General features: G+C 42.6%; 1 protein-coding gene across 1 annotated transcript in view; it reads right to left on the bottom strand.

Annotated features, from left to right (window-relative positions):
* plcd3a (phospholipase C, delta 3a) overlaps nt 1-27695 on the bottom strand; it is a 136262-nt gene that overhangs the window by 11619 nt on the left and 96948 nt on the right. Inside the window, exons 4-8 of the mRNA XM_060902031.1 lie at nt 19598-19727; nt 17047-17272; nt 11924-12125; nt 10183-10327; nt 9922-10074 (exon numbers count right to left, since the gene is read on the bottom strand). Coding sequence (XP_060758014.1) covers nt 9922-10074; nt 10183-10327; nt 11924-12125; nt 17047-17272; nt 19598-19727 — 856 coding nt within the window. The remainder of the gene's footprint in view (nt 1-9921; nt 10075-10182; nt 10328-11923; nt 12126-17046; nt 17273-19597; nt 19728-27695) is intronic.

The raw sequence follows: 27695 nt of genomic DNA, 5'->3' as shown, positions 1-27695 counted from the left end.
CGGTCACACAGCACTCCGCGTCTATATCACGTACAAAAAGATACAAAAATCAGGTGGACGTGGTCGTAAGTGGTAATTTTTGGTCAATTTTGGCTTTGCCGTGCTTTGTACGGGGTATGGCCGTCGGCGGCTGTTTCACTGCCATAGCACTGCCAAATCACGGGTAAACGCGGCTCAGCGTCGTTGGAAGAGCGGCTTGCTGCGCATATAAAAGCGGTAGGATATGTTGAGCCTGTATCAGTTGGTTCTGTTGGTGCTGGAGCATTAAGATGAGGAGATCACAGCGTTGAGGGTTCATGTTCACCCCTTGACATCTAGACTGCAAGTGCCGAGGTCTCAGAAAATTACGGTATTTACATGCCGCAAATCAGAAGTGATGCAGAAGTGATTAGACAGTGATCAATCGAATTTAGAACTTGTTTGAGACGTCGTTTAACGGGCTTAGACAGTGCTATGTACGCGGAAAAATCCATTTCTCAGTGATAAGCCGCTAAACACACGCTATATCCCGTGATACCAACGCGTAACACCCGTCCGATGACCGTGCTCTGCCCGTGATAGACCGCCAAACTTTCGCGTCTTACCACGTCTCCCCAAGTTTTAATAACGGCCGGGACACTGATTATCACGTGTTTTTCACCTGTGTTGCACGTCTTTACCACGTGTGCCGGCCGTGGTTGTCCGCGGTCTAAAGTTTTGAGCAGTCCAAAACTTTTTGCCGCGTCCGACGCCGTTCCGATTTTCCCCTGCGTCCTGTCACGTCTGTATATCGACTGTAACACGTCTTAACTTCGACATCAACACGAACAATATCGTCTGCTTCACGGGAGAGCACTTTTTGACGGGTTTTGGCCGTGATAAAGCCGTAAAGCGCTGTGTGACCGGGCCTGAAGACTGAGGGGCAATACTGTGACCATTATTTCAGAATTGATAGAAATTTACCAGATTTATCAAACACTCAAATGATTTTGACCAAGTTTGGAAAGTTAAATGACATTCAAGCTAGAGGTCTGCGCGGGACAGAATTTTCAGTCCCGCTCCCGCATTGTGCAGTCCCGCTCCCGCCCGCTCCCGCAAAGAATTATGATTTTCAGTCCCGCTCCCGCCCGCGCCTGCCATATTTTGTCCCGCTCCCGCCCGCAAATCCCGCATGATGCAGACGTTCGTGTTATTTCTCACGAAAGTTCTTGTCATTGGCTTGGGGAATTAAACATGCTGAGCTTAGCTGAGCTCTCCACTGACCGATCCTTCATTTATTGTAAGTTTATTGCTTAGACTCTGACATTCTGCTGACACATTCCAAGTTGAGCGCTGCATGCGCTCATGATTGACAGCTCTCGCTTTGATTGACAGCTCTCGCTTTGCGCACTCGCACTCCCACTTCCGAGTCTGTGGCGTTATGATTCCAACCGCGATTTCATTCTCCTCTCATATGAAGTGCTGCGCAACCACAACCAGCTCCTCAGATTATACACTGTCTATTTCTTGCTTTAAATTGAACAATCTGTGCGATACACAGTCCTTTTTAATACTAGTTAATACTTTTTAATACTTTTTAATACTTAGGACTAATACTCTTGACTTTTTAACGGTAAATGTACCTCTTTTTAAAGCAGCACTTACTTCTGAAGCACTGTGAGCTTCACTAGAGGAGCTCTGCTCTTTTGCCATGATCGGAGATCTCAAACACGGAAGAGCGGAAAGGAATCGGAAACGTACGCGAGATTAGACCACATCCGCAAATTTAGGCATCTTAAAATGTTTTTATTAATGCCAAATAAAATCTCATCTCATCTCATCTCATCTCATTATCTCAAGCCGCTTTATCCTTCTACAGGGTCGCAGGCAAGCTGGAGCCCATCCCAGCTGACTACGGGTGAAAGGCGGGGTACACCCTGGACAAGTCGCCAGGTCATCACAGGGCTGACACATAGACACAGACAACCATTCACACTCACATTCACACCTACGGTCAATTTAGAGCCACCAGTTAACCTAACCTGCATGTCTTTGGACTGTGGGGGAAACCGGAGCACCCGGAGGAAACCCACGCGGACACGGGGAGAACATGCAAACTCCACACAGAAAGGCCCTCGCCGGCCACGGGGCTTGAACCCAGGACCTTCTTGCTGTGAGGCGACAGTGCTAACCACTACACCACCGTGCCGCCGCCAAATAAAATATCCAGCACAAATTATATACGATAGACATAAATTAATAATTTATAAATTTTATTTTAAACACATTTTTAGTTAGCGGGACTGCAGCTTATCACCTCTCCCGCCCGCGCCCGCATTGTGCACTCCCCCTCCCGCCCGCGCCTGCAATGAGCTTTCAAAATTTGTCCCGCACTAGGGCTGTGCGATGTCCCCTTAATTGGCATCGACGATGTTTACAGTGCAAACATCGTGATGGACGATCATATCGTGGGCGGGGGGGGATTTTAATACCACATTATTAAATATATTATTATTATTATTATTATTATTATTATTATTAAAAGTATTAGATACTCATCCGAGGCTTTGGCACGTAAAGAAAAAAAAGCGCTAGGTGATGTGGAATATTTGGCCTTGATAACGTGGTCCAGCTGCAACATGATGCCCTATATGTCAGCTACTGTACATTATGTGGACCGAGAGTGGGCAATGCAGTCCAAATGCCTGCAGACGAGTTCCATGCCAGAGACACATTCAGCGGACAATTTAGAAGACACATTGCGCGAGACACTTGCCGAATGGAAAATAGAGGAGAAAAAGATCGCCTGTATAACAACGGGACGAATATTGTCACAGCCATCAGGCAATTGAAATGGCCGTGGTTAAGTTGTTTTGGGCACAATTTGAACCTGGCCATAACCAACTCGCTTGCGCAACAGAGGGCCAGTACAGACTGAGCGTTTGGAGTTTGCCGAGCAGTCAACACTGCGTTTGCGCACAGCTGGCTTCGGAGAAATGAGCTGCGCAAAGTGCAGGTGGAAATGAACCTCCCCGAGCACTCACTGATCACGGTAAGATATTAATCTGCTCTAACAATGAAAGACTAGTATTCAAACTATGAGAAGAAACTACACTTAAGCTATTACTCATTGTTTATTTACACCATATCAATTGAAGATGCGTTTCGGCCTTTAGTGCGCACTTGAACACGCTAATTTTTCCAATTTATTAGTGTTTGAATTATTGCACCAGCTTTTAAAATCATGATTTAATATATATATATTTTTTTACTGTCTTTACATTTGTCAGAATCACCTTCATTCTTCCATTTGGTTTGACATTATGGCTTAGAGTGGACCATTTTGTGTCTGAAAGTAGGCCTATTTACCAGATTAAAGTTATTTGACTTCTGCCGAAGTCTGCGCTTCACTGCCGTTTGGGGTGCAATATTTCCCGACTGAAGTCGTTAATAGTGGCTATTTGTTTGAACAACATGACAAATTTTACATTAAAAGTGTAGTGTAGGCTAAAAAATGAAGTCAAAATTTATTATAAGTAGCATACTGTATTTGTGTAACCACATGTTATGTTCACTAGCACGTCCCTGCACCATAGCCTACGTGAACAAGCGGTAATAGGATATTACTTTATAATGATTTATATAATTATGTATTTATAATTATATGTTATATATTTATATATTAAACAAAACTAACTAACTAAACTAACAAAAAACTAACTTTTTAGGTTAAATAGGCCCAGATGATACCGTATATGCATGATTATGACAGGAGGGGGCGTGGTATCACGATGGTGGCTCTCCATCGTGATGGATGACCACCATCGTCGATGGACGATGGCATCGTCTATCGGCACAGCCCTATCCCGCACCGCACTGCTTTGCGTCGGGTCCCGCGGGACTCCCGCGGGAGTGCAGGGCTCTAATTCAAGCTTACACTGGTAATAATAACAACAAATGCCAACTCTTCTAGAATAGTGTTCGGTTTTCAAAAATGGGAAAACACTGTATGTCAATTTTTAACATCAAGTGTCATAAATGGGAAAGATACATAATTAAAGAATGTTTAGACTAGAGATTGATTAGCTTTAATAGTTGTGATGATCACATTCATTCGACATCGCTATCAATACTATTAGTTTCGGTTTGCTTCTACCCACACTACCTGGGTGCCAAATGTGAATGCAGTTTTGTACCTGGAGTTGTTATTAAGACTTGCAGCAGAAGTGTGGAAAATCCATGCAATTATTTATTATATACAGTATTATATACACAGCAAATTCCTCAGTGTTGAATTAACACTTTTAGAGTTAATTTGTGTCCAATTGGACCTATATAAACACAGTAGGGTGTTAAATCAACACTCTGGGTGTTAATTCAACACTGGGGATTTTGCTGTGTACCACACCATTGTTGAATTCTCAAATTTGATTGGTCAGAAGATGTTGATTAATTTAGTTGATTAGAGAAGCAGCTTTGGGACCAAAAGGTTGCCGATTCGATTCCCTGGACCAGCAGGAATGGCTGAAGTGCCCTTGAGCAAGGCGCCTAACTCCCAACTGCTCCTCAGACTGCTCTGGGTATGTTGTACGTCACTCTGGATAAGAGCGTCTGCGAAATGCCATGTGTGTAATGTAATGCAGTCAACGTGTTAATGCTAATGTCTAATACGTTATCGTTTCTATAGCAACAAATGATTGAGAGGGACTTGTATGGTGGATGATCACTTAATTTGCTACTAATAATAAACAAATTACTGTAAAAAAAAAAAGTTATTGAACAGAATATTTTCCGTGTTAACATGTCCTGAACAGTGTTATATCTTTTAGGCCCTGTCCACACGGCAACGGATTCAGGTGAATCTGATAAAATTTTTATCGTTTCGGCCTGGCATCCACACGGCACCAGCGTTTTAGGTGCCCCAAAACAATATTTTTTGAGAACGGGTTCCAGAGTGGAAAAATCTGGCAACGGCGCCGTTGCGAAGTCGTCTGGATGAGTAGAACGGATTTGTTTACGATGACATCACAACCACATGACTAGAACAAGCAGCACTCTCGCGCGCATCATTCGTAACAACAACAGCAACAATGGATAAGAATCTTTATTATTGGATAAGAATCTTTTGAAATTGTTTACACTTTACACATTACCTTACACTTTAACCTGACTGACCTGCCAGACAGACAATTTACACCTGCTTTGATGAACAGAAAGTACAGCCTTCCACACAAAGCAACAGTTACCTGACTATAATGGAGGCAGAGGGGAAAAGGGTCAGAAGACCCTTCAACAGACTGTTTTGTATGAACCACTGCAAGAAAATTAAGTTATATAAAACTATGCACACTAATAAAACTAATTTGTACACACAGAAGGCACAATTTCCTCGCGTAGTCGCAGCCATCTTCTTCTTGTTGTTGTGTGTTTGTTCCTGAGAGTGCTTCACGCCGGGTAGAAGAAGGGGTTTATGCGCATGCGTCCTACTTCTTCTACTGTTCTGGTGTCTCCGATGGGACCATCTTACAGCGCACGTAGAGGTGTGGCATGTGTATCGCATCGTTTTCAGCAAGCGTTGCGTTGCCATATTTACCTGATATTTTACTGATCCGTTGCCCATGTGGACGCGATATTTTTTTTTACCCGCTAAAAAAAAATCTCGTTGCCGTTGTCGTGTGGATGTAGCCTAAGTTGTGGTTTCTTGAAGAGTCTGCATTTTTTTGACAGAACAGCTGCTTATTGAATAAATAAAAATTATACTTGATGCCAATTTGACAGGAATATGACCATTAAAACAATAATCAACACTGCTCTGGTAATGGGACTTTGCTTCACATCAGGCCACATCACAGCATGCGCAGTCGCAGTTTATTCCTGACATAACATAGTTATTACTATTCCAAAACGCAGACTAAATACAGCCCTTAGGCCAGGGAGACGTTTTTTTGTGCATGAAAAACATTCAAAGTATAATTAGGGGATAAGTAAGACACACCTTTGTTTTGCAGAAGCTCTACATGGCATTGTAACTGAAATAAGAGTTGTTCTCCCTCAAGATCTCCCTCGGCCAGACTGGGTCCGGAGTTAAAAACGTCGGTATGCAAATAGATTGTTGACCAATAGAAATAAGGGTATTTCTATTGCGTTTAATCACTGCTGCCATACTGAATCACTAAAAATGTCTAAAAACAACCAGCTGAATAACTAAAACCTAATTACAGTGCAATATATATTTAAGTTATTCCATGAAATCGAGTCGTACATGAGCTGATAGCCAACGAGGCGCGTAGCACCGAGTTGGCTATAACCCATGTACGACGAAATTGAGTGGAATAACTGTTTTATTCTATTCACGTTCACTGGATTTTGAGAAATGGAGCATTTTTGTTTTTATTTTTTGCAAATTCGATAAATAAAAACTTTATACAAAACATCTGACAAAATCATTTCCGCTTAGAATGTAAACAAACGGGTGAAATGACAGGATCAGTTTGTGAAAAATGCTATAAACCGTGGCTGCTAAAGAAGGCAACTGGACTTGCTTGAAATTCTTGAAGACGTTTCACCTCTCATCCGAAAGGCTTCTTCAGTTCTGTCTGAGTAGTGTGGAGGTCCAGGTATTTATTCTCTAGTGGATCACCTGGGCCGTTGAGTCATCCTGTAAGCCTCGGTCACAACCGGCCGTACGTGCTCTTACGGCCGGTCTACGTGCAAAAAACGCAAGAAACGCACGGAGGGCGCGAGTGAAACGCACAGAGGGCGCGCGAATGAAACGCACGGAGGGCGCGCGTGTGACGTGCTGATTTTCGAGCCATAGACTGGCCGCAGACCGGCCGCAGAGGTTCTTTGTCATGTCAAACAAACTCTACGGGCGCTTATGTTTTTTCAGGTTGCAAGACAAACTTACAGCCAACGTGCGTCTTTCTCCACGAACAAAAAAAACACAGCGATTTGGGAAACGCCAAAAATCGCACGGCCAAAAAAATCGTACGTCCGGTTGTGACCTAGGCTTAAGTAGGTGTAGGTTCCTGGGGGCCAGGTGTGAACGGTGTTAGCAGCCTAGAGAGTCATCAGGGTGATCTGTGGGTCGCTGGCTCTCTCTGCCATCATGTGAGCCATTGAAGTCAGCTGAGTTTTGGTGTGGATGTGTATTCAGTTTTCTGGGAAGTGTGCCAAGGACTGCATTGTAGGTGGCTGATAAGTGGTGTCTCAGACCACCTCCTCTGTTCAGTGATGGTTGTTCCAGGTTGACGATGATGGCTTCTTTTACTCCTCTTTCAAACCACTGCTCTTTTCTGGCTAAAATGCGTACATTGCAGTCCTGAAATGAGTGTCCTTTGTTATTAAGATGAAGATAGACTGCAGAGTCCTGGCCTGAGGAACTGGCTCTCCTGTGCTGAGCCATGCACCTGTGAAGCAGTTGTTTCGTTTCCCCAATGTACATGTCTGTGCATTCCTCACTGAATTGAATTGCGTACACTACATTGTCCTGTTTGTGTCTGGGTATCCTGTCCTTAGGGTGGACCAATTTCTGCCTCAGAATGTTACTGGGTCTGAAATGTATAGGAATGTTGTGTTTGTAGAAGATCCTCCTGAGTTTCTCAGATAGTCCAGAAATGTAGGGAATTCCCCGGCCCCCAGGGACCTACACCTACAGGATGACTCAATGACCCATGTGACCTCAATGACGCTCCTTAGGGTTGCTTTTGATCCACTAGAGGATAAATACTTGGAACTCCCCACTAGTCAGACAGAACTGAAGAAGCCTTTTGGATGAGAGGTGAAACTTCTTCAAGAATTTCAAGCAAGTCCAGTTGCCTTCTTTAGCAACCACGGTTTACTATGACCTGGATGACTGAGAACCTTCACAGACAAAAAATGCTGTAATAATAATTCTTGAAAAATTAAAAAAAGATAAGCTCTTACCATCAAATACTTTTTTCCATATTTTTTGTAATTTTTTTGGGTTTTCTTCTTTTTCTTTCGGGTTTTTTGGCGGTTGGCAAACCAACTTAAAGGTGCATTACCACCACCGACTGGGTTGGAGTATGCAACAGGATATATATATATATATATATATATATATATATATATATATATATATATATATATATATATATATATTTTTTTTCTCTCCGTGCTTCCACGAAAGGCGGTCGCATTTTCTCTGCTCTCCCTCTCCCTCCTTTTTTTTCCCTGCTTGTGCTTCTTTGTCTCGCCTCGTCTGTCTATACTTTTTGAGAGACTCTCTCCGCATTGCTTTCTAAACTAAAAAAAGCATGGAATTGATAAACTGGTCTCCTAATGAAATTGACACAGTTTTCGCGACGAGAAGCCTGGGTTCAGGGGAACCCGCCTGTCCTGTCGGAATGTTCACGGCTGGTTACACGATGGACACGTGGGAGCGGTGGCGGGTCGTGTGCCTGGCGATTCTTTCTGTGGAGGACAATGAAGATATCTACCTATTCAGAACCATGATTACAGGACTTTTGCTGATTGGATTAGGCATTGCCCTGGTATATCGAGGAAATCAGACAACGGTGACAGCTGTTCAAAACCAGTGGGCAAAGCTGTCGGCACTCAGACTGTGGCTATTCAGAACTTGAACCACAACATGGTTGTCATCTTGGAGAAGCTTTCGGCTTTGCAAGGAATAAGTATTTCGGACACCAAATTGAACAGAATGGATGAAATGGACAGATATGGACGAGCGGTGTGGACGTGCCAAGACTGCGACTGTTCGAAAGACCAAACAATCTCTATCTTATCGACATTCAGCTCCCTGAGACAGCACCGGCCTCGGCCAAGGCCGTTGCTGGGACAACATCTCCCCCTGAAGGTCAATGCTGGGAGACGCTCTCGCATTCCTCGCATTCCTTCCCCAACTTCCCATGGTCGCCATTTTCACCCCCAGTGTGACAAGTGGGTGCGTGACCAGCGCCGTTTGCATGGCTGCAGAAGCAGACGGCTGCTTGCTTGCGCTGGGTTATCTCTACCTCCTCCCCCCTCTACCCCCTCCCCCCCTACCCCTGATTGCCCCCTCCTTTCCCCCCCTCAAGTCCCGTGTTTTCATGTTGTAAAGTGTTGGAAAGTGTACTTGTGTTATTTGTGTGCTTATGTGCTGAGGTTTTTTAATGTTCCCACACTGTACTCCTGAAAGGAGCATAATGTGGGGGTGCTTTTTCTCCTCCTCTCTCCTCATGTTACTACTGTGTTTCCTTTTCTTTTATCCCTGTCTTCCTGTCCTGTTCCCCCTCTGTAAGGACAGGTTGATGGTCAATTTCACTGGTACAGTGATAATAAAGGGTTCATTCAGTCATTCATTCATATTGGGGGGGGGGACGATATTCTTTTAGCTATTTCTGTTTCTTTTAAATACTTGATAATTTCTGGGGCTTTGTTTTCGAGTACTTTTTCTTTCGTCCTCAGTTGGTTAAGCAACACGCTCCACCATTTTGTTTTTTTCTACTCATGGTATATGAGCTGATATCCTAGTAGTAGAGTAGCTAATCAGAGTGCGTGATTGCTTATATCCAGTGAACGTGGATAGAATAATTATATATATTCTGTATGTTGTATATTCTACAGTGTATATTCTGCAGAGCACTCCATCATGACATTTTTATTTTTATGCTTTTTTTTTACTCTATTACAGTCTATTTTACTACCATTCCTTTTTTACTACTTTTCTTCCCCCCTTAAACTATCTTCACGACCTACAGAGCATTGCAATAAGCATTTCACTGCATGCCATACTCTGTATGATTGTGTATGTGACAAATAAATTTGAATTTGATTTGATTTGAACTGCATGGACCGTACGGTCTGCAAAATTTCAATATTAATTAGTTACTGGGAGCGCTTAACTCAACGCTTAATGCAGTCCATAGTGCAGCTATGAGAGAGAGAGAGAGAGAGAGAGAGAGAGAGAGAGAGAGAGGTGGTTGGGGGATTTGGTGTAACCTCAGGTGAGGGCAGCTGATTGAGTGTCTGGTCGCTGAGAGGTTTGGTAAGTAGAGCTGAACCAAGGATAGAGCGCAGGTGCTGAGCCATGACAGTCTGCTGCTCCACAGAGCAATGATTCTCCAGAGACAAGATCAGAGGATACGGGGATACCTAGACACAGAGAGAAAGAGAGAGAGAGAGAGAGAGAGAGAGATAAGCATGTGTATTCTTTCTGTTTTTACTCCCGCAGCATTTTGAAACTGTAAATGCTGGTCTCACCTTGAAGCCATACTGAGCAATAGTTTCAATGACCTCCTTAAAAGCTACTTTAGAGGTGAGAGTGTGTCCATGGTAGATCATAGGCTCTCCTTTATCTCCATCCCAGCAGTCCAATTCGACACAGCGGCAACCCTGATTCAAAGCCCTGAGAGGGAACAAATACATACGCACACACGGTTTATCTACAGCATTGAAAGTTTTGACCATGTGAGGTCCACTGATCATATGGCATTGTGTTAAAGGGGAACTGAAGGCAAATTTTTTATTATCAAAATTCTATTTATCTCATTTTATAAAATGTCGGAATGCATTTCTGACAGCTATTTTGTCGCTGCTATAGCAAGTTATGAGTGTCTGAAATATGCTCTGTAATATCAGTCCGTATGTCAAAGCGACGGCCGTAAACGAGATTCGCTGAGACCTGTGCGAGACATCGTAGGACGGAAGTAAAACGTACAGCGGAAATCAAAGCGACCAACATCTGCCAACGTTGTCAAAAGACACGTGTGCCCTCTTTCGAATGCTGACGTAATCAAGCCGGAAGTTTTCCCTGTGTCCGAAATCGCTCCCTACTCACTATATAGGGCACTATATACCGTAGCAGGGACGCCATTTTGTAGTGCCGTCCGAAACCTTAGTGAGGATTATGTGGGAAATGCGCTCAGTATAATATGCATTTATCACAAAAATACATGCATGTATTTATTATTTTGAAAACCCACCAGCTGCCTGATCTGGCACGTTTTAATTGTGCGACAGTAATGACGTAAATACCAGCGCGACGGACTCGTCCTTATCCTGTCGTCTTTCCAACTCTTCTCTACTCCACGTTGGTTCGAAGTCGTATGGAATAATCTCCATGTCACGTATGCGAGGGAGGCGGATGTACAGTATGTGCAGAAGTATACAGTTTAATAAAGTGCAGAATATATATACAGTGAGACAATATATACACAGGCGAACAATCCAAAATGGCAGGCTAGATCAAAAATGAGAAGACGGGCAAAAGGGTCGGTCGAGGCGCAAACAGTACATCAAAGGCTAAGCGAGGACAAGAACGAGAAACGGGCACAAGGATCGCGAACCAGGAAATCAAGACAACAGGTAGAAAGGCTCGGTAATGCATACGTCTGTATCGTACTACTTTGCGATATACAGTAAATGCATCAGCACAGTCCTTAAATAGGCAAACACACAGTTCCTTAATTGAGCTCAGGTGCGCCTTGTTCACGGCGCATGTGCTGGAGTCCACTCGGCGTGCGCCTTCAGGTGCACGCGCTACAGCGCGCAGGACTGACACTCCATCACTGATGAAGCTGGCAAATCTCGAAATTAATCTAAATTGGAATGATATGGCGATCTGGCCGCTGTGTAAACAGTTTTCAAAATGGCGGCGCTGACACTTCACGTTTGAAGTCTTGCACAAGTCTCGTGAAGATCGCGCGGATAAGCGACGCCTGCCGTGGACCAAACGAACTACATTCAACATGGCTTAAAAAAACGAAAAGGCCGATAAGCGTAATATAATATGCCAATACGAGTCACAATATAAGGTTAATAAAACCGACAACGTAATTGAATAACACGTTAATTAAGAAATAAAGCAAGTTTAAAAATGACTTCAGTTCCCCTTTAATATACTGTATATGGGAATATGATAGGTTTGAGAGACAAGTATTGTGTGTGTGTGTGTGTGTGTGTGTGTGTGTGTGTGTGTGTGTGTGTGTGTGTGTGTGTGTACCTGATGTAAGGCTCTGTGCTGCTTTCTCCAGTCACCTGGTCTTTAGTGAGGTAGGTGTTATGAGAGGAGGAGATGTAGTAGTGGGCCAGCGGCCGGCTCATGTCCTGATACACACGAGTGTGGTCAGGGTTGAACACGTCATTTTCGGTTGACAGCATGTACATGGTGAAGCCGTTCTGAGTCATGAACAGGTTCTTCTGGGCTGAACAACAAATGAGAGAATCCTTAACAATAACAACAGCAACACACCCACAGCTCACAGCTTCACCAGTTTCCTGCACCGCTTCCCTGAAACATTCTCACATGATCATCCTTTATCTCCTGTATGTGTTTAGTGATAAGAATAGAATAGAATAGAATAGAATAGAATGCCTTTATTGTCACTATACATATGTACAATGAGATTAAAACATCTCCAATAACAGTGCAAACAGCGTGGAGAGAGACAGAGAGAGAGGAAGGGGGAAAAAAGGGGGGGTGTAAGGGGGGTAAGGTGCACAGTCTGAGGTGTATGTGTTGTGTTACACATTATGGAGTGAGGTATTGCACATATAAAGTATTGCACAGAGACAGTCACATTATAAATTATTGCACGAGAGAGTCACATTATAAATTAAAATATTACACATTATGAAGTATTGCAAGGTAAGGTAAGGTGCACAGAAGGTAATCTCATCTCATCTCATTATCTCTAGCCACTTTATCCTTCTACAGGGTCGCAGGCAAGCTGGAGCCTATCCCAGCTGACTGCGGGCGAAAGGCGGGGTACACCCTGGACAAGTCGCCAGGTCATCACAGGGCTGACACATAGACACAGACAACCATTCACACTCACATTCACACCTACGGTCAATTTAGAGTCACCAGTTAACCTAACCTGCATGTCTTTGGACTGTGGGGGAAACCGGAGCACCCGGAGGAAACCCACGCGGACACGGGGAGAACATGCAAACTCCGCACAGAAAGGCCCTCGTCGGCCACGGGGCTCGAACCCGGACCTTCTTGCTGTGAGGCGACAGCGCTAACCACTACACCACCGTGCTGCCCAAGAAGGTAATTACAAAACATATTCATTCAATCACAGGATGACAAGACATTTATTATGTTACACTTTATGGAAGTTCTTTAGATATCGCAAGTAACAAAAAGGGCCAATTAGTATCACTGTCATTCCATTCTGTGGATCAGGATACACTCACATTTCAGGTTTTATATTTAGCAATTTTTGCACTCAAAAACATGACGGATGCAAGTCTTTGCCTTCAATGTTATTTTATGAAGTAGATATTACTGTTACTAGCTCAGGGGTGGGCAATTATTTTTTCCATGGGGCCACATGAGAAACAGAAAATTTTGTGGAGGGCCGGACCAAACGGCTGAACTAAATTCTGCATAATATGAATTGTATTTCTTTATATAAAGCAGTAAATAACATTGTTTGTACAAGCTGCTAAGACTATGGAAAAAACGAGGTTGCCTTACAATAAATGTCATTTATTCAATCAAATTTCCCAAAACAATAGTTAACAAAATGTGAACGTTTGTACCATTTTTTTTCAGTCACATTCACCCCAAAACACAATAAAGACATGACAATATTGTCTTTCTACTCCAAATATCAAGCAAGATACATCATATTATAATAATGATGCCGTGTAGGTATCAGATCTACAGATCAGCTCGGGCTCCGGCGCCCGCTGGTGACGTCACACTATGTGATTGGCTGGACCGTTTGAAGGATGACGTACAAGTTTGTGGTTGGTCTGGACAAATTACGGAAGTAGTTATCGTGGGATTAGATTTCGTGGGATTTCATGTCATGTTCATGTCGCGCACATTGCGTTTTTGTTGAACACAACTTCAAAATAAAAGCAATGCACATTCAGTCCATGCATGAGGTAAAATTAGAAAATATGTTTATTTTGTAATTTCTAATTAACCTTACGCGGGCCGGTCAGAATGAACCAAAGGGCTGGATGCGGCCCGCGGGCCGTAAAATGCCCAGGTCTGTACTAGCTGGAAATTGGTTATTTTCCAGTAAAAATTCCCAAATAAAAGATTGCATTGTTTATTTATTAGGGCTGTCGAAGGTAACGTGATAACGCTTTAATGCAAATTCTTTTCGAAGCCACTAATTTTTTTGTCGCACGGTTAACGCATGCATGTTCTGTACCCCCTCCCCCACAGGTTGGGTAACCAGGAAGTGACGTAGCACGAGCGAGCGATGTAGCGAGTAGCTGGTCGGCATAAGTCGTGATAAAGTGCACTTATGTACAGAATCAACTTGTATTGTTGCATTCTGACTGTTTACATAAAATGTGGATTTTTTTAATATGCTTTTGATGGTCCAGAGGGGAGAAGAGAAGACGTGTTATGGTCCAGGTGTGTGTGTGTGTGTGTGTGTGTGTGTGTGGTGTGTGTGTGGTGTGTGTAACCACGCAGGCTGCACACTGGAGTGAGAGTTTGTTTTATTCTGAGAAATGTATAAGTAATTAAAAAGTGTTTATAAATGCAGCTTTAGCTCATGAGTGTACTGTATATTTACCAGTGAGTTATTGCATTTTACTGGAAAACATCTTTATGAGCTGTGTGGCTTAACAAATGTATTTATTTGGGTTTTGTATTTTTATTTTCTGTATTTAAAGACAGCCATTACTGTTGTCACCCTCAAAATTGTAACGTTAAAGCTAGACGGCCTTTCGAGTTCATAAAATCGGTGAAATTTAGTTCCATCTGAAATTTGGTCATTGTGATAAATGTGTATTTCTGTAATATCTCACAAAATATCAGGCCATTCTGTGGCTGGGAAGTTGTTTAATTTGAGGGGATTCCTGAGCAAATAATGTGCATGAAATCGCTCGCTTTGCGCAGTCAAGCAGACAGAGGAAGTCCGTGTGTGTGCGCGTGCTCAGGTTTACCTTTGAGCGTGCACTGGCAGTTCCATCATTCTGTCACTAAACGAACAGCTGATCACATCGAGGTGCTCGCTGAGCGGCGATATTTATTAGCTTGGTCCTGCGTTTCCTTTCCTTCGTATATAACATAACGTCTTTTCTTCTCGCTTTCCGTTACTGTAGTCGGTCTTTCACGTTTCATTCGCACACTCACGTCCTCCATTTTTCTCTCCTGTTTCAAATTTGTATCCCACAATGCCTTGTACGAACAGGGAAAGCCCACCATGTCATGCATGACGTAGTATCTTGAATTGGGTCATGGTGAAGCAGGACAAAATAGCGGAGAATTTAGGGCCATGTGGCTCTAAATTCATTAATTGTTCTATTTTAAAAAACTAATAAAATTGGAAGTCTGTGATTCAAATTCAGTAGCTTTTAGTCCACTAAACAAAAATAACTGGGTGTTGGGGAAAACTCGTTTTATGACCTACACGTGAAAATAGGGCTGCGCGATATGGGAAAAAAAATGAATATCCCGATACATTTTCTCCATTTCACGATATACGATATATATCTCGATATATTTAAATCTCCTCTAAAGGACCCCATGAAATCTAACTTTTACTCTTTACTGTTTTCACTACAATCCCTGCAGATTAAATAACATTCTTGGTTAACTTTACAGGTGGTTTTCAACAACACATTTTACATTTTCATGTTGGTGATTAATCACAATTGAATTGAAATAAGACTATTTTTATTCAACAAAGATGTGGCACAAACTGCAAAAACAATCTTGAAAATTGCAACAAAGGGGCAAAACAATACAGAGCTGCTCAGAGCTCAAACCAATAAAGTGCAAGCTCAACACTGAGAAAGACATTTAGCCTAAATAAGAAAAGTGCTCTTTCATTAAATTATTTAAAAAAAAAAATAGATCTCCAAGCTATTAACCTGACTACTGAGAACCACTGGAACATTCACAATAGAGAGAGAGATTGAGGGAGAGAAGAGAGAGATCTGCAAAACATAATTTTTCTCTTTGCACACTTTTGAACTGAATGTTTTCTGGCTCTGCCTCTCAGATGTGTATAATTCCGGCTGCTGCCTTTCGTGATGACAGTTTTTTTTTTTGCACACTTTACAAACTGGCATTTGCTGTTCCAAGTCCTACTCACGATATCCAAAAAAATGCCAGATGACTGACCCCTTACTTGTTCGTTTAGGAACCAATTCGTCCGCTTCCATTTTTAATTTGTCGCTGAAATTGACAGAGCTTACACGGTAGCCTACACAAAATCAGCGATTGCACGAACTGAGTCAGCGCTGTAAACCGGAACCAGGAAATCTTCCCGCGCAGTGTTGCCAGATACTGCTGACGTTTTCCAGCCCAAAATATGTTCAAAACCCGCTAAAACGCACTTAAAACCGCCCAATCTGGCAACACAACCGAAACTAGAAAATCTTCCCAGAAGTTCCTTTCAGCACCGAGATGTCACCCGGGATTGGTTGGCGAGTGCGTGACGTTATTGTTTTCTTTACCCTTAGGCAGCCTCTCACGTTACTGCCTGAGGGACAGGGAGAAAACCACCGGGAAATGTTTTAAACAAACACAACAAACACGAAACGAATGCAAGTCGGAAGATGACCATAAAATACTCGATAGTTACGATATAATAATTTTATGTATCGCACACAGAATTTTCGGCGATATATCGAGTATATTCGATATATCGCACAGCCCTACGTGAAAAATATGAAAGGCAGTCTAGCTTTAATGCTGCTTTATTTTTTAAATGCAGTCAGGGGAATAAAATACCCACAAAAATAATGTTTGCTGTGTCCAGCTTTATCCTTCATGACCTGGCCACATACATTTGCATAAAGCAGGCATATTTGTCCACTCCCACTCACCAAAACCTTGAAAAATATCCCTTTGAGGTACATTTAGAACAGATAAAAAATGTGCAATTAATTTGCAATTAAATATTTTAATCGATTGACAGCCCTATTGTTTATTAAAGAATCACACTTCATAATTTTTATCCATTTATAGTTACATTTAATGGACCCCTTACAACTTTGTACCTGGTTTGTGCTCTGTCTTATTTGTAGGTCTCTTTAGATATTTGTAGGTTTCTTTTTCCCAATGCATATGTGCACAAGTGTGTGTGCACGTACGTGTGTGTGTGTGTGTGTGTGTGTGTGTGTGTGTGTGTGTGTGTGTACCCCAATCATTGAACTCGTAGGTATGGATGAGTTTTTGTGCATGACCCAGTGTGGCATCCTCGCCCTGATCACCCAGGAAGTCCCGCAGCTCCATTGTGGACAGCACACAGCCGTTACTGGAGTAATGGCGAAACACAGCGTCCAGCTCAGGTCGTCGCATGAGCTCCCGACAAAACTCCTCAATCTCCACAGGGTCTAAGCGGTTATCATGGGAGCGGTCACACTTCTACACAACATACAGAATGAGAAACAGACTGAGCAGGCCTGAACACAGCACAGTTTTTATCAGAAATGATAAAGTATTACAACCCCGATTCCAAAAAAGTTGGGACAAAGTACAAATTGTAAATAAAAACGGAATGCAATAATTTACAAATCTCGAAAACTGATATTGTATTCACAATAGAACATAGACAACATATCAAATGTCGAAAGTGAGACATTTTGAAATTTCATGCCAAATATTGGCTCATTTGAAATTTCATGACAGCAACACATCTCAAAAAAGTTGGGACGGGGCAATAAGAGGCTGGAAAAGTTAAAGGTGCAAAAAAGGAACAGCTGGAGGACCAAATTGCAACTCATTAGGTCAATTGGCAATAGGTCATTAACATGACTGGGTATAAAAAGAGCATCTTGGAGTTGCAGCGGCTCTCAGAAGTAACGTGGGAAGAGGATCACCAATCCCCCTAATTCTGCGCTGACAAATAGTGGAGCAATATCAGAAAGGAGTTTGACAGTGTAAAATTGCAAAGAGTTTGAACATATCATCATCTACAGTGCATACTATCATCAAAAGATTCAGAGAATCTGGAAGAATCTCTGTGCATAAGGGTCAAGGCCGGAAAACCATACCGGGTGCCCGTGATCTTCGGGCCCTTAGACGGCACTGCATCACATACAGGCATGCTTCTGTATTGGAAATCACAAAATGGGCTCAGGAATATTTCCAGAGAACATTATCTGTGAACACAATTCACCGTGCCATCCGCCGTTGCCAGCTAAAACTCTATAGTTCAAAGAAGCTGCCATATCTAAACATGATCCAGAAGCACAGATGTCTTCTCTGGGCCAAGGCTCATTTAAAATGGACTGTGGCAAAGTGGAAAACTGTTCTGTGGTCAGACGAATCAAAATTTGAAGTTCATTCATTCATTCATTCATCTCATTATCTCTAGCCGCTTTATCCTTCTACAGGGTCGCAGGCAAGCTGGAGCCTATCCCAGCTGACTACGGGCGAAAGGCGGGGTACACCCTGGACAAGTCGCCAGGTCATCACAGGGCTGACACATAGACACAGACAACCATTCACACTCACATTCACACCTACGGTCAATTTAGAGTCACCAGTTAACCTAACCTGCATGTCTTTGGACTGTGGGGGAAACCGGAGCACCCGGAGGAAACCCACACGGACACAGGGAGAACATGCAAACTCCGCACAGAAAGGCCCTCGCCGGCTCCGGGGCTCGAACCCAGGACCTTCTTGCTGTGAGGCGACAGCGCTAACCACTACACCACCGTGCCACCAAAATTTGAAGTTCTTTATGGAAATCAGGGACGCCGTGTCATTCGGACTAAAGAGGAGAAGGACGACCCAAGTTGTTATCAGCGCTCAGTTCAGAAGCCTGCATCTCTGATGGTATGGGGTTGCATTAGTGTGTGTGGCATGGGCAGCTTACACATCTGGAAAGACACCATCAATGCTGAAAGGTATATCCAGGTTCTAGAGCAACATATGCTCCCATCCAGACGACGTCTCTTTCAGGGAAGACCTTGCATTTTCCAACATGACAATGCCAAACCACATACTGCATCAATTACAGCATCATGGCTGCGTAGAAGAAGGGTCCGGGTACTGAACTGGCCAGCCTGCCGTCCAGATCTTTCACCCATAGAAAACATTTGGCGCATCATAAAACGGAAGATACGACAAAAAAGACCTAAGACAGTTGAGCAACTAGAATCCTACATTAGACAAGAATGGGTTAACATTCCTATCCCTAAACTTGAGCAACTTGTCTCCTCAGTCCCCAGACGTTTACAGACTGTTGTAAAGAGAAAAGGGGATGTCTCACAGTGGGAAACATGGCCTTGTCCCAACTTTTTTGAGATGTGTTGTTGTCATGAAATTTAAAATCACCTAATTTTTCTCTTTAAATGATACATTTTCTCAGTTTAAACATTTGATTTGTCATCTATGTTCTATTCTGAATAAAATATGGAATTTTGAAACTTCCACATCATTGCATTCCGTTTTTATTTACAATTTGTACTTTGTCCCAACTTTTTTGGAATCGGGGTTGTAGAACCAGCGCATTAATATGCGCAAAATTAATCAACACCATTCCGACTAATCAGTATAGCACGTTTGAACACACACACATACATACAGTACACAATCATGCTAAGCATTGTTCTGGAGCCTCTCGAAATTGAAAACAGACTGAAGATAAACAGTGCAGCAAAAAGATTTTGAAATCGAATACTATTTTCAATAATAACTGCAGCCACATGGACCAGCTGTATACACACACCCACACAGACAAACCTTGAAGAGTGTGCGTGCATATTGCTCATTCAGGTCTATGTTGATCATCTGGAGCAGGTGCTGGACCTCGTCATAACTCATCTTTCCATCCTGGTTCAGATCTGCTCGTCTCAGATAGCTTCGGATCCAAGTGGCAAAAGTTAAGGGTTAAAAACACACACCAGCCTTCTCTATGGTTATCTTAAAGAAGTAGTTTGTAATTTTCCTCAGCTTCCTGCAGGGAAAACATCAGAAGCATTCTTGTCCCCCGTCCCCCCACCCCATCTAGAAAAATCTGTACGCCGCAAGTCCATTTCACTGGAAAGGGACGAAGCTAGCAGCTGTTTCAGCTGGAGGCAGAGCTCATTTCTGAGCCAGAAAAAAATAAAATAAAATCTAACCATGAATCTGAAATGAAATGAAACTCAGCAAAACGTTTTTGTTTTGCAGAATATTGTTGAGTTAAATGTCTAAAAACAAAATTGTTGAGTTTCTGAGTGTAAGATGAATGCATTTATATAATGTTCATTTGTTCTACCCACATTCACTGGATATGAGAAATCGTGCGCTCTGATTGGCTACTCTACTACTAGGATATCAGCTCATATACCATGAGTAGAGAAAAACAAAATGGTGGAGCGTGTTGCTGAACCAACCGAGACCGAAATAAAAACTCTACTTGAAAACAAAACCCCAAATTTTTTTCAGCAATTATTTAAAAGAAACAGAAATACTTAAAAGAATATAGTTTTTGGTTTGTTTTTTTCTTTCCCCCAATATCTCCTGTTCCACACTCCAGCCCAGTCGGTGGCAGTAATGCACCTTTAAGTTGGTTTGCCAACCGCCAAAAAACCCTAAAGAAGAAGAAGAAAACCCCCCAAAATACTAAAAAAAAGCAACAAAATGTGGAATGAAAGTATTTGATGGTAAAAACGTATAATTTTTTTCCCAAGAATTATTATCGCATTTTTCGCAAATTGCTCCTGTCATTTCGCCTGTTTGTTTACATTCTAAGCGGAAATGATTTTGTCTGATGTTTTGTATAAAGTTTGATTTATCGAATTTGCAAAAAATAAAAATAAAAACGCCCTGTTCCTCAAAATCCAGTGAGTGTGGATGTTATTCCATGAAATCAGTTATTCCATGAAATCTCGTCGTACATGGCTTACAGCCAACTCGGTGCTACGTGCCTCATCGGCTATCAGCTCATGTACGACTTGATTTCGTGGAATAATTGTTAAATATAATGTTCATATATATGAACCTTAATGCACGTGTTTCTATAACATTAATTAGCATAACAACGATGTTTAAAGCAAACCATGACACTATAATGTTTGCAGAACATTGCAGGGATGGTTTTTTTTTTACATTGGTAGAATTGGTCAAATATGTAACTGAGCACTCTAATAAGGTTGGCTGGAAAGATCAACTCTATAACAATGTTGTTTTTGAAATTATTCTATTACTATAGCTCTAGAAATACTGCACCTTTAATGATATTCAACAAGTAGAGTGTTTTATACTTGGCTTTAAGGGTGACATACTGTATTATACCCCTTTTCCATAAGTTGACACAGTTCTCTGAGGTATTAATGAAATGTCTGTGACAAGCTTTGGTCAAAATATCACAAGGATAAAACACCACAGCTCAGTTCTCACCCTGTCTAAACAGCCCTGTTCAAATCGGCTGATTTGAGTGCCTGTTCCTTTAAATGATAATGAGCCACTTTTAACCCCACCCACCTCTTCTGCCAGCCAATCAGGGATCACTTTTCTCATGAATATTCATTCACAAGGGATTTCTCAAGCCATGAGTGGAGACACTCAAATGAGGGGCGGGATTATTCTCATGTGCTCCTCACTATGACATAGAAAGGGGAGGTGATTCTGAACGGCTTGTTGAAGCTCATGTTTTCTGAAATAGCAGCCCAAAAGAAACTGATTGAAAAATTTTTAAGTTGGTAGGCTTCAGATACCCAAATGTACAGTAGTGCTTGAAAGTTTGTGAACCCTTTAGAATTTTCTATATTTCTGCATAAATATGACCTAAAACATCACCAGATTTTCACACAAGTCCTAAAAGTAGATAAAGAGAACCCAGTTAAACAAATGAGACAAAAATATTATACTTGCTCATTTATTTATTGAGGAAAATGATCCAATATTACATATCTGTGAGTGGCAAAAGTATGTGAACCTTTGCTTTCAGTATCTGGTGTGACCCCCTTGTGCAGCAATAACTGCAACTAAACGTTTCCAGTAACTGTTGATCAGTCCTGCACACCGGCTTGGAGGAATTTTAGCCCGTTCCTCCATACAGAACAGCTTCAACTCTGGGATGTTGGTGGGTTTCCTCACATGAACTGCTCGCTTCAGGTCCTTCCACAACATTTCGATTGGATTAAGGTCAGGACTTTGACTTGGCCATTCCAAAACATTAACTTTATTCTTCTTTAACCATTCTTTGGTAGAATGACTTGTGTGCTTAGGGTCGTTGTCTTGCTGCATGACCCACCTTCTCTTGAGATTCAGTTCATGGACAGATGTCCTGACATTTTCCTTTAGAATTTGCTGGTATAATTCAGAATTCATTGTTCCATCAATGATGGCAAGCCGTCCTGGCCCAGATGCAGCAAAACAGGCCCAAACCATGATACTACCACCACCATGTTTCACAGATGGGATAAGGTTCTTACGCTGGAATAGAATGTTTTCCTTTCTCCAAATATAATGCTTCTCATTTAAACCGAAAAGTTCTATTTTGGTCTCATCCGTCCACAAAACATTTTTCCAATAGCCTTCTGGCTTGTCCACGTGATCTTTAGCAAACTGCAGATGAGCAGCAATGTTCTTTTTAGAGAGCAGTGACTTTCTCCTTGCAACACTGCCATGCACACCGTTGTTGTTCAGTGTTCCCCTGATGGTGGACTCATGAACATTAATATTAGCCAATGTGAGAGAGGCCTTCAGTTGCTTAGAAGTTGCCCTGGGGTCCTTTGTGATCTCACCGACTATTACACGCCTTGCTCTTGGAGTGATCTTTGTTGGTCGACCACTCCTGGGGAGGGTAACAATGGTCTTGAATTTCCTCCATTTGTACACAATCTGTCTGACTGTGGATTGGTGGAGTCCAAACTCTTTAGAGATGGTTTTGTAACCTTTTCCAGCCTGATGAGCATCAACAACACTTTTTCTGAGGTCCTCAGAAATCTCCTTTGTTCGTGCCATGATACACTTCCACAAACGTGTTGTGAAGATCAGGCTTTGATAGATCCCTGTTCTTTAAATAAAACAGTGTGCCCACTCACACCTGATTGTCATCCCATTGATTGAAAACACCTGACTCTAATTTCACCTTCAAATTAACTGCTAATCCTAGAGGCTCACATACTTTTGCCACTCACAGATACGTAATATTGGATCATTTTCCTCAATAAATAAATGATCAAGAATAATTTTTTTGTCTCATTTGTTTAACAGGGTTCTCTTTATCTACTTTTAGGACTTGTGTGAAAATCTGATGATGTTTTCAGTCATATTTATGCAGAAATATAGAAAATTCTAAAGGGTCCACAAACTTTCAAGCACCACTGTATGTGTACAAGCACTGAAACATTTTTTTATAATATGCCCCCTTTAAAGGAGAACTGAAGGCAAATTTTTTATTATCAAAATTCTATTTATCTCGGTTTATAAAATGTCGGAATGCATTTTTGATCGCTATTTTGTCGCTGCTATAGCAAGTTATGAGTGTTTGAAATATGCTCTGTAATATATCAGTCTGTATGTCAAAGCGATGGCCGTAAACGAGATTCGCTGAGACCTGTGCGAGACATCGTAGGACGGAAGTAAAACGTACAGCGGAAATCAAAGTGTCCGACATCTGCCGACATTGTCAAAAGACGCGCGCGGCCTCTTTCGAATGCTGACGTAATCAAGCCGGAAGTTTTGTTTGTTTTGATAACAATCAGGAAGTAATCGTCATTTAAACTTGTTTTTATGCAATATTTCATTTGGGACTTCCGGTTAAGTCATGTGCGGGATAGACGTATAGTCTTTTACTCCATTTCAGTCGCTATCAAAAATACCCCCAAACTCGAAAACTTTAACGAGAAAACTTTGAAAGGCAAGACATGAGTGGGGGGAAACAAAAAAGAGAAGATACGATACGGAGAGTGAGGGTAACGGAACAATTAAAGCCCCACAAAAAACAAATGGAGCCAACTGATGAAGAAAATGGCGACCTGCTAGCTAGCAGAGATGGTGATGAATCTAAAGACAAGCTGTTTCGGGAACTGTCAATTATCCTGAATAATATCCGTGACTTTGAAAATGATATTCACTCAGTTATTTCTGACCTCAAGGGAGAGTTAAAGAAAGACTTCAAGGACGAGCTAGCGACGCTGAGACACGAGCTAAACCAGAAGCTAACTGAATTCGGGACTAGGCTCCAGGGTCACGACCAGGTGATCACCGAGGCAGAGGAGCGCATTTCAGATATGGAAACAAGCAGCGCTGCAACTAAAGAGGCCCTGCTGAGTCTGCTGAAAGAGTAATGCAAGCTACAAGAAAAAGTCACCGATTTGGAAAGCAGGTCCAGAAGAAACAACATCCGAGTTTACAGGGTATCAGAGGGCTCGGAGGGTGACTCGATGATAAAGTTTATGGAAAACCTGCTGACCACGGAGCTGGCTCTCCCTAATGGTATGTCCCTGCAGATTCAGCGGGCTCACAGAGCTTTGACCCAGAAACCGGGACCTGACGCTACATCTCGGTCCATTGTCATAAACTTTCAGCTGTACGATGTCAAAGAAACGGTATTGAAGTTGGCTTGGAAAAAGAAAATTCATTATAACAAACCGATTTTCTTTGACCATCTCATCTCATCTCATCTCATTATCTCTAGCCACTTTATCCTGTTCTACAGGGTCGCTGGAGCCTATCCCAGCTGACTACGGGCGAAAGGCGGGGCACACCCTGGACAAGTCGCCAGGTCATCACAGGGCTGACACATAGACACAGACAACCATTCACACTCACATTCACACCTACGGTCAATTTAGAGTCACCAGTTAACCTAACCTGCATGTCTTTGGACTGTGGGGGAAACCGGAGCACCCGGAGGAAACCCACGCGGACACGGGGAGAACATGCAAACTCCACACAGAAAGGCTCTCGTCTGCCACGGGGCTCGAACCCGGACCTTCTTACTGTGAGGCGACAGCGCTAACCACCACACCACCGTGCCGCCTTTCTTTGACCATGATTATGCATACGAAGTGATGGAAAAATGCAGAGCTTACGGGGGAATTAAAAAAGCGCTGAAAGAAAAGGGCATTCGTTTCCAAACCCCATTCACGAGGATCCGGATCCACTGGAGCACCGGCCCACGGACCTACAAGGACGCGCATTATGCTGCACGGGAGCTGCGGGCGCGGGGGATGGAGGTGCCTGCTGTCAGAGTGGATCCGACCTCCAACTTGGAGGAGAGGATACTGGAGGCGTTCCCGTGGCAACGAGGGACCGATGGTGGAAAACAAATTGAGGCACAAGTGAAAGAAAAGCTCCAAGAGTTTAGGAGATCATCCCAGTGTGAAAAGTATCAAAAACCTTGCAGAACAACATGTGAATGTGAGCTGAGAAATAAGGGAGGTGAGCTATTCCTCCTTTACTCTCTCTCTCTCTTTACTTTAAAATATAATTTGTTGGAACTACAGTAAATCAACGACTGAACGGAATGATTAGTGTTGGACTCATTAGTGGACATGGAGCGCACCAGAAGGTCAGCCACTACACCACTAACGGTGGCCTCAACCTTCCAGGAGGGGCTTTTACCCCCACCCATCAACAGGGACCATAGAGGGACAGAGGTTCCTCAGTTACAGGAAGTTCTCATGTTTATTATGTTTGTTAAGATGAAGGTAAAAGCTTGTTCTTGTTTCATGTTCAAAACAGGGGAGGATTCTTTTTTTCTGCAAGGGAAATCTTTTTTTTTGTTGAGGATAAAGCATCATACAACTCTAGATGTAATGGGATACATACAGGGACAAGACAATGAAAGTAGTGTCTCTAAATGTGAACGGGCTTCGTAGCCCAGTCAAACAGAGCAAACTCCTTCTAAAACTTAAAAGAGAAAATATAGAGATCGCATTTCTGCAGGAAACTCACCTAATGGAAGCCGAGCATGAAAAACTCTTCTCCTCCTCAAATAGATCTAAACACACCAGAGGAGTAGCAATACTCGTTTCAAGAAGGGTGATATACGAACATCTCATCTCATCTCATTATCTCTAGCTGCTTTATCCTGTTCTACAGGGTCGCAGGCAAGCTGGAGCCTATCCCAGCTGACTACGGGCGAAAGGCGGGGTACACCCTGGACAAGTCGCCAGGTCATCACAGGGCTGACACATAGACACAGACAACCATTCACATTTATGGTCAATTTAGAGTCACCAGTTAACCTAACCTGCATGTCTTTGGACTGTGGGGGAAACCGGAGCACCCGGAGGAAACCCACATGGACACGGGGAGAACACGCAAACTCCACACAGAAACGCCCTCGTCGGCCACAGGGCTCGAACCCAGACCTTCTTGCTGTGAGGCGACAGCGCTAACCACTACACCACCGTGCCGCCGGTTTTGACACCTATTTTATTAAAAACATTCAACTGGGCCCTAACTAAAGGGGAAACCCCTCCTTCATGGAAAGAAGCGATTCTATCAGTTATACCCAAGGGAAGTAAAGACAAGTTAGACTGTGCAAACTACAGACCAATCAATCAGTGTGCTTAATTTGGACTATAAATTATTTACTTCAATTATCGCAAAGAGACTTGAAAAAATTCTATTCCGAATAATCAATATGGATCAAACAGGTTTTGTTCTTGCACTTCAATATTAGAAGATCCCTACAAATTATTAGACATATAAATCAAAATAAATTACAGGCCATATTTGTTTGTCTAGATGCGGAAAAGGCGTTCGACTCTGTCAGATGGAAATTCCTATTCAACACTATGGAGAAATTTGGCTTTAATCAAGTAATTATTAACACATTAAAAGCCCTTTATGATAAACCATCAGCTAAGCTAAAAATCATCGGGGAGCTCACAGACTCATTTTTGCTGGAGAGATCAACAAGACAGTCCAATCCTATTTGCAATTTTTATTGAGCCATTGGCACAATGGATCAGGCAGAACAACAAGATCGCAGGTATAAACATGGCAGCAGGGGAACAAAAACTGGCCCTGTTCACAGATGACGTGCTTGTTAGTCTTTCAAACCCAGTAGAATCTCTGCCAGCGTTGATGTCTATTTTAGATGAGTATGGGTCATACTCTGGGTATAAATTAAAAAAAAAAAAAACAGGTCCTTGGCTTTCATTTTAATCCCCCTCAATGTCTCCGCTCCATGTACCATCTAGACTGGGACAAAAACTATATTGAATACCTGGGAATTCTCCTGCCTTTAGACATATCAGAACGAGAAGAAATGAACTATGGCCCCCTCAAAAAAGAAATTACAGCAGATATCAATAGATGGGGGGGTGGCACGGTGGTGTAGTGGTTAGCGCTGTCGCCTCACAGCAAGAAGGTCTGGGTTCGAGCCCCGTGGCCGGCGAGGGCCTTTCTGCGTGGAGTTTGCATGTTCTCCCCGTGTCCGCGTGGGTTTCCTCCGGGTGCTCCGGTTTCCCCCACAGTCCAAAGACGTGCAGGTTAGGTTAACTGATGACTCTAAATTGACCGTAGGTGTGAATGTGAGTGTGAATGGTTGTCTGTGTCTATGTGTCGGCCCTGTGATGACCTGGCGACTTGTCCATGGTGTACCCCGCCTTTTGCCCGTAGTCAGCTGGGATAGGCTCCAGATTGCCTGCGACCCTGTAGAACAGGATAAAGCGGCTAGAGATAATGAGAAGAGATGAGAAATAGCTAAAAGAATATAGTGCCCCCCAGTATTTCCTGTTCCACACTCCAGCCACTTACTCAAATATCAGTTCTCGTATAGATTCAGTTAAAATGAACATTTTACCAAGACTTTTACAGTGGTGCTTGAAAGTTTGTGAACCCTTTAGAATTTTCTATATTTCTGCATAAATATGACCAAAAACATCATCAG

Source organism: Neoarius graeffei, chromosome 20 (assembly GCF_027579695.1).
Source record: "Neoarius graeffei isolate fNeoGra1 chromosome 20, fNeoGra1.pri, whole genome shotgun sequence".
NCBI classification, from domain to species: Eukaryota; Metazoa; Chordata; class Actinopteri; order Siluriformes; family Ariidae; genus Neoarius; species Neoarius graeffei.
Note: the sequence above shows the minus strand (reverse complement) of the source record. Positions and strands in the feature narration are given on the sequence as shown.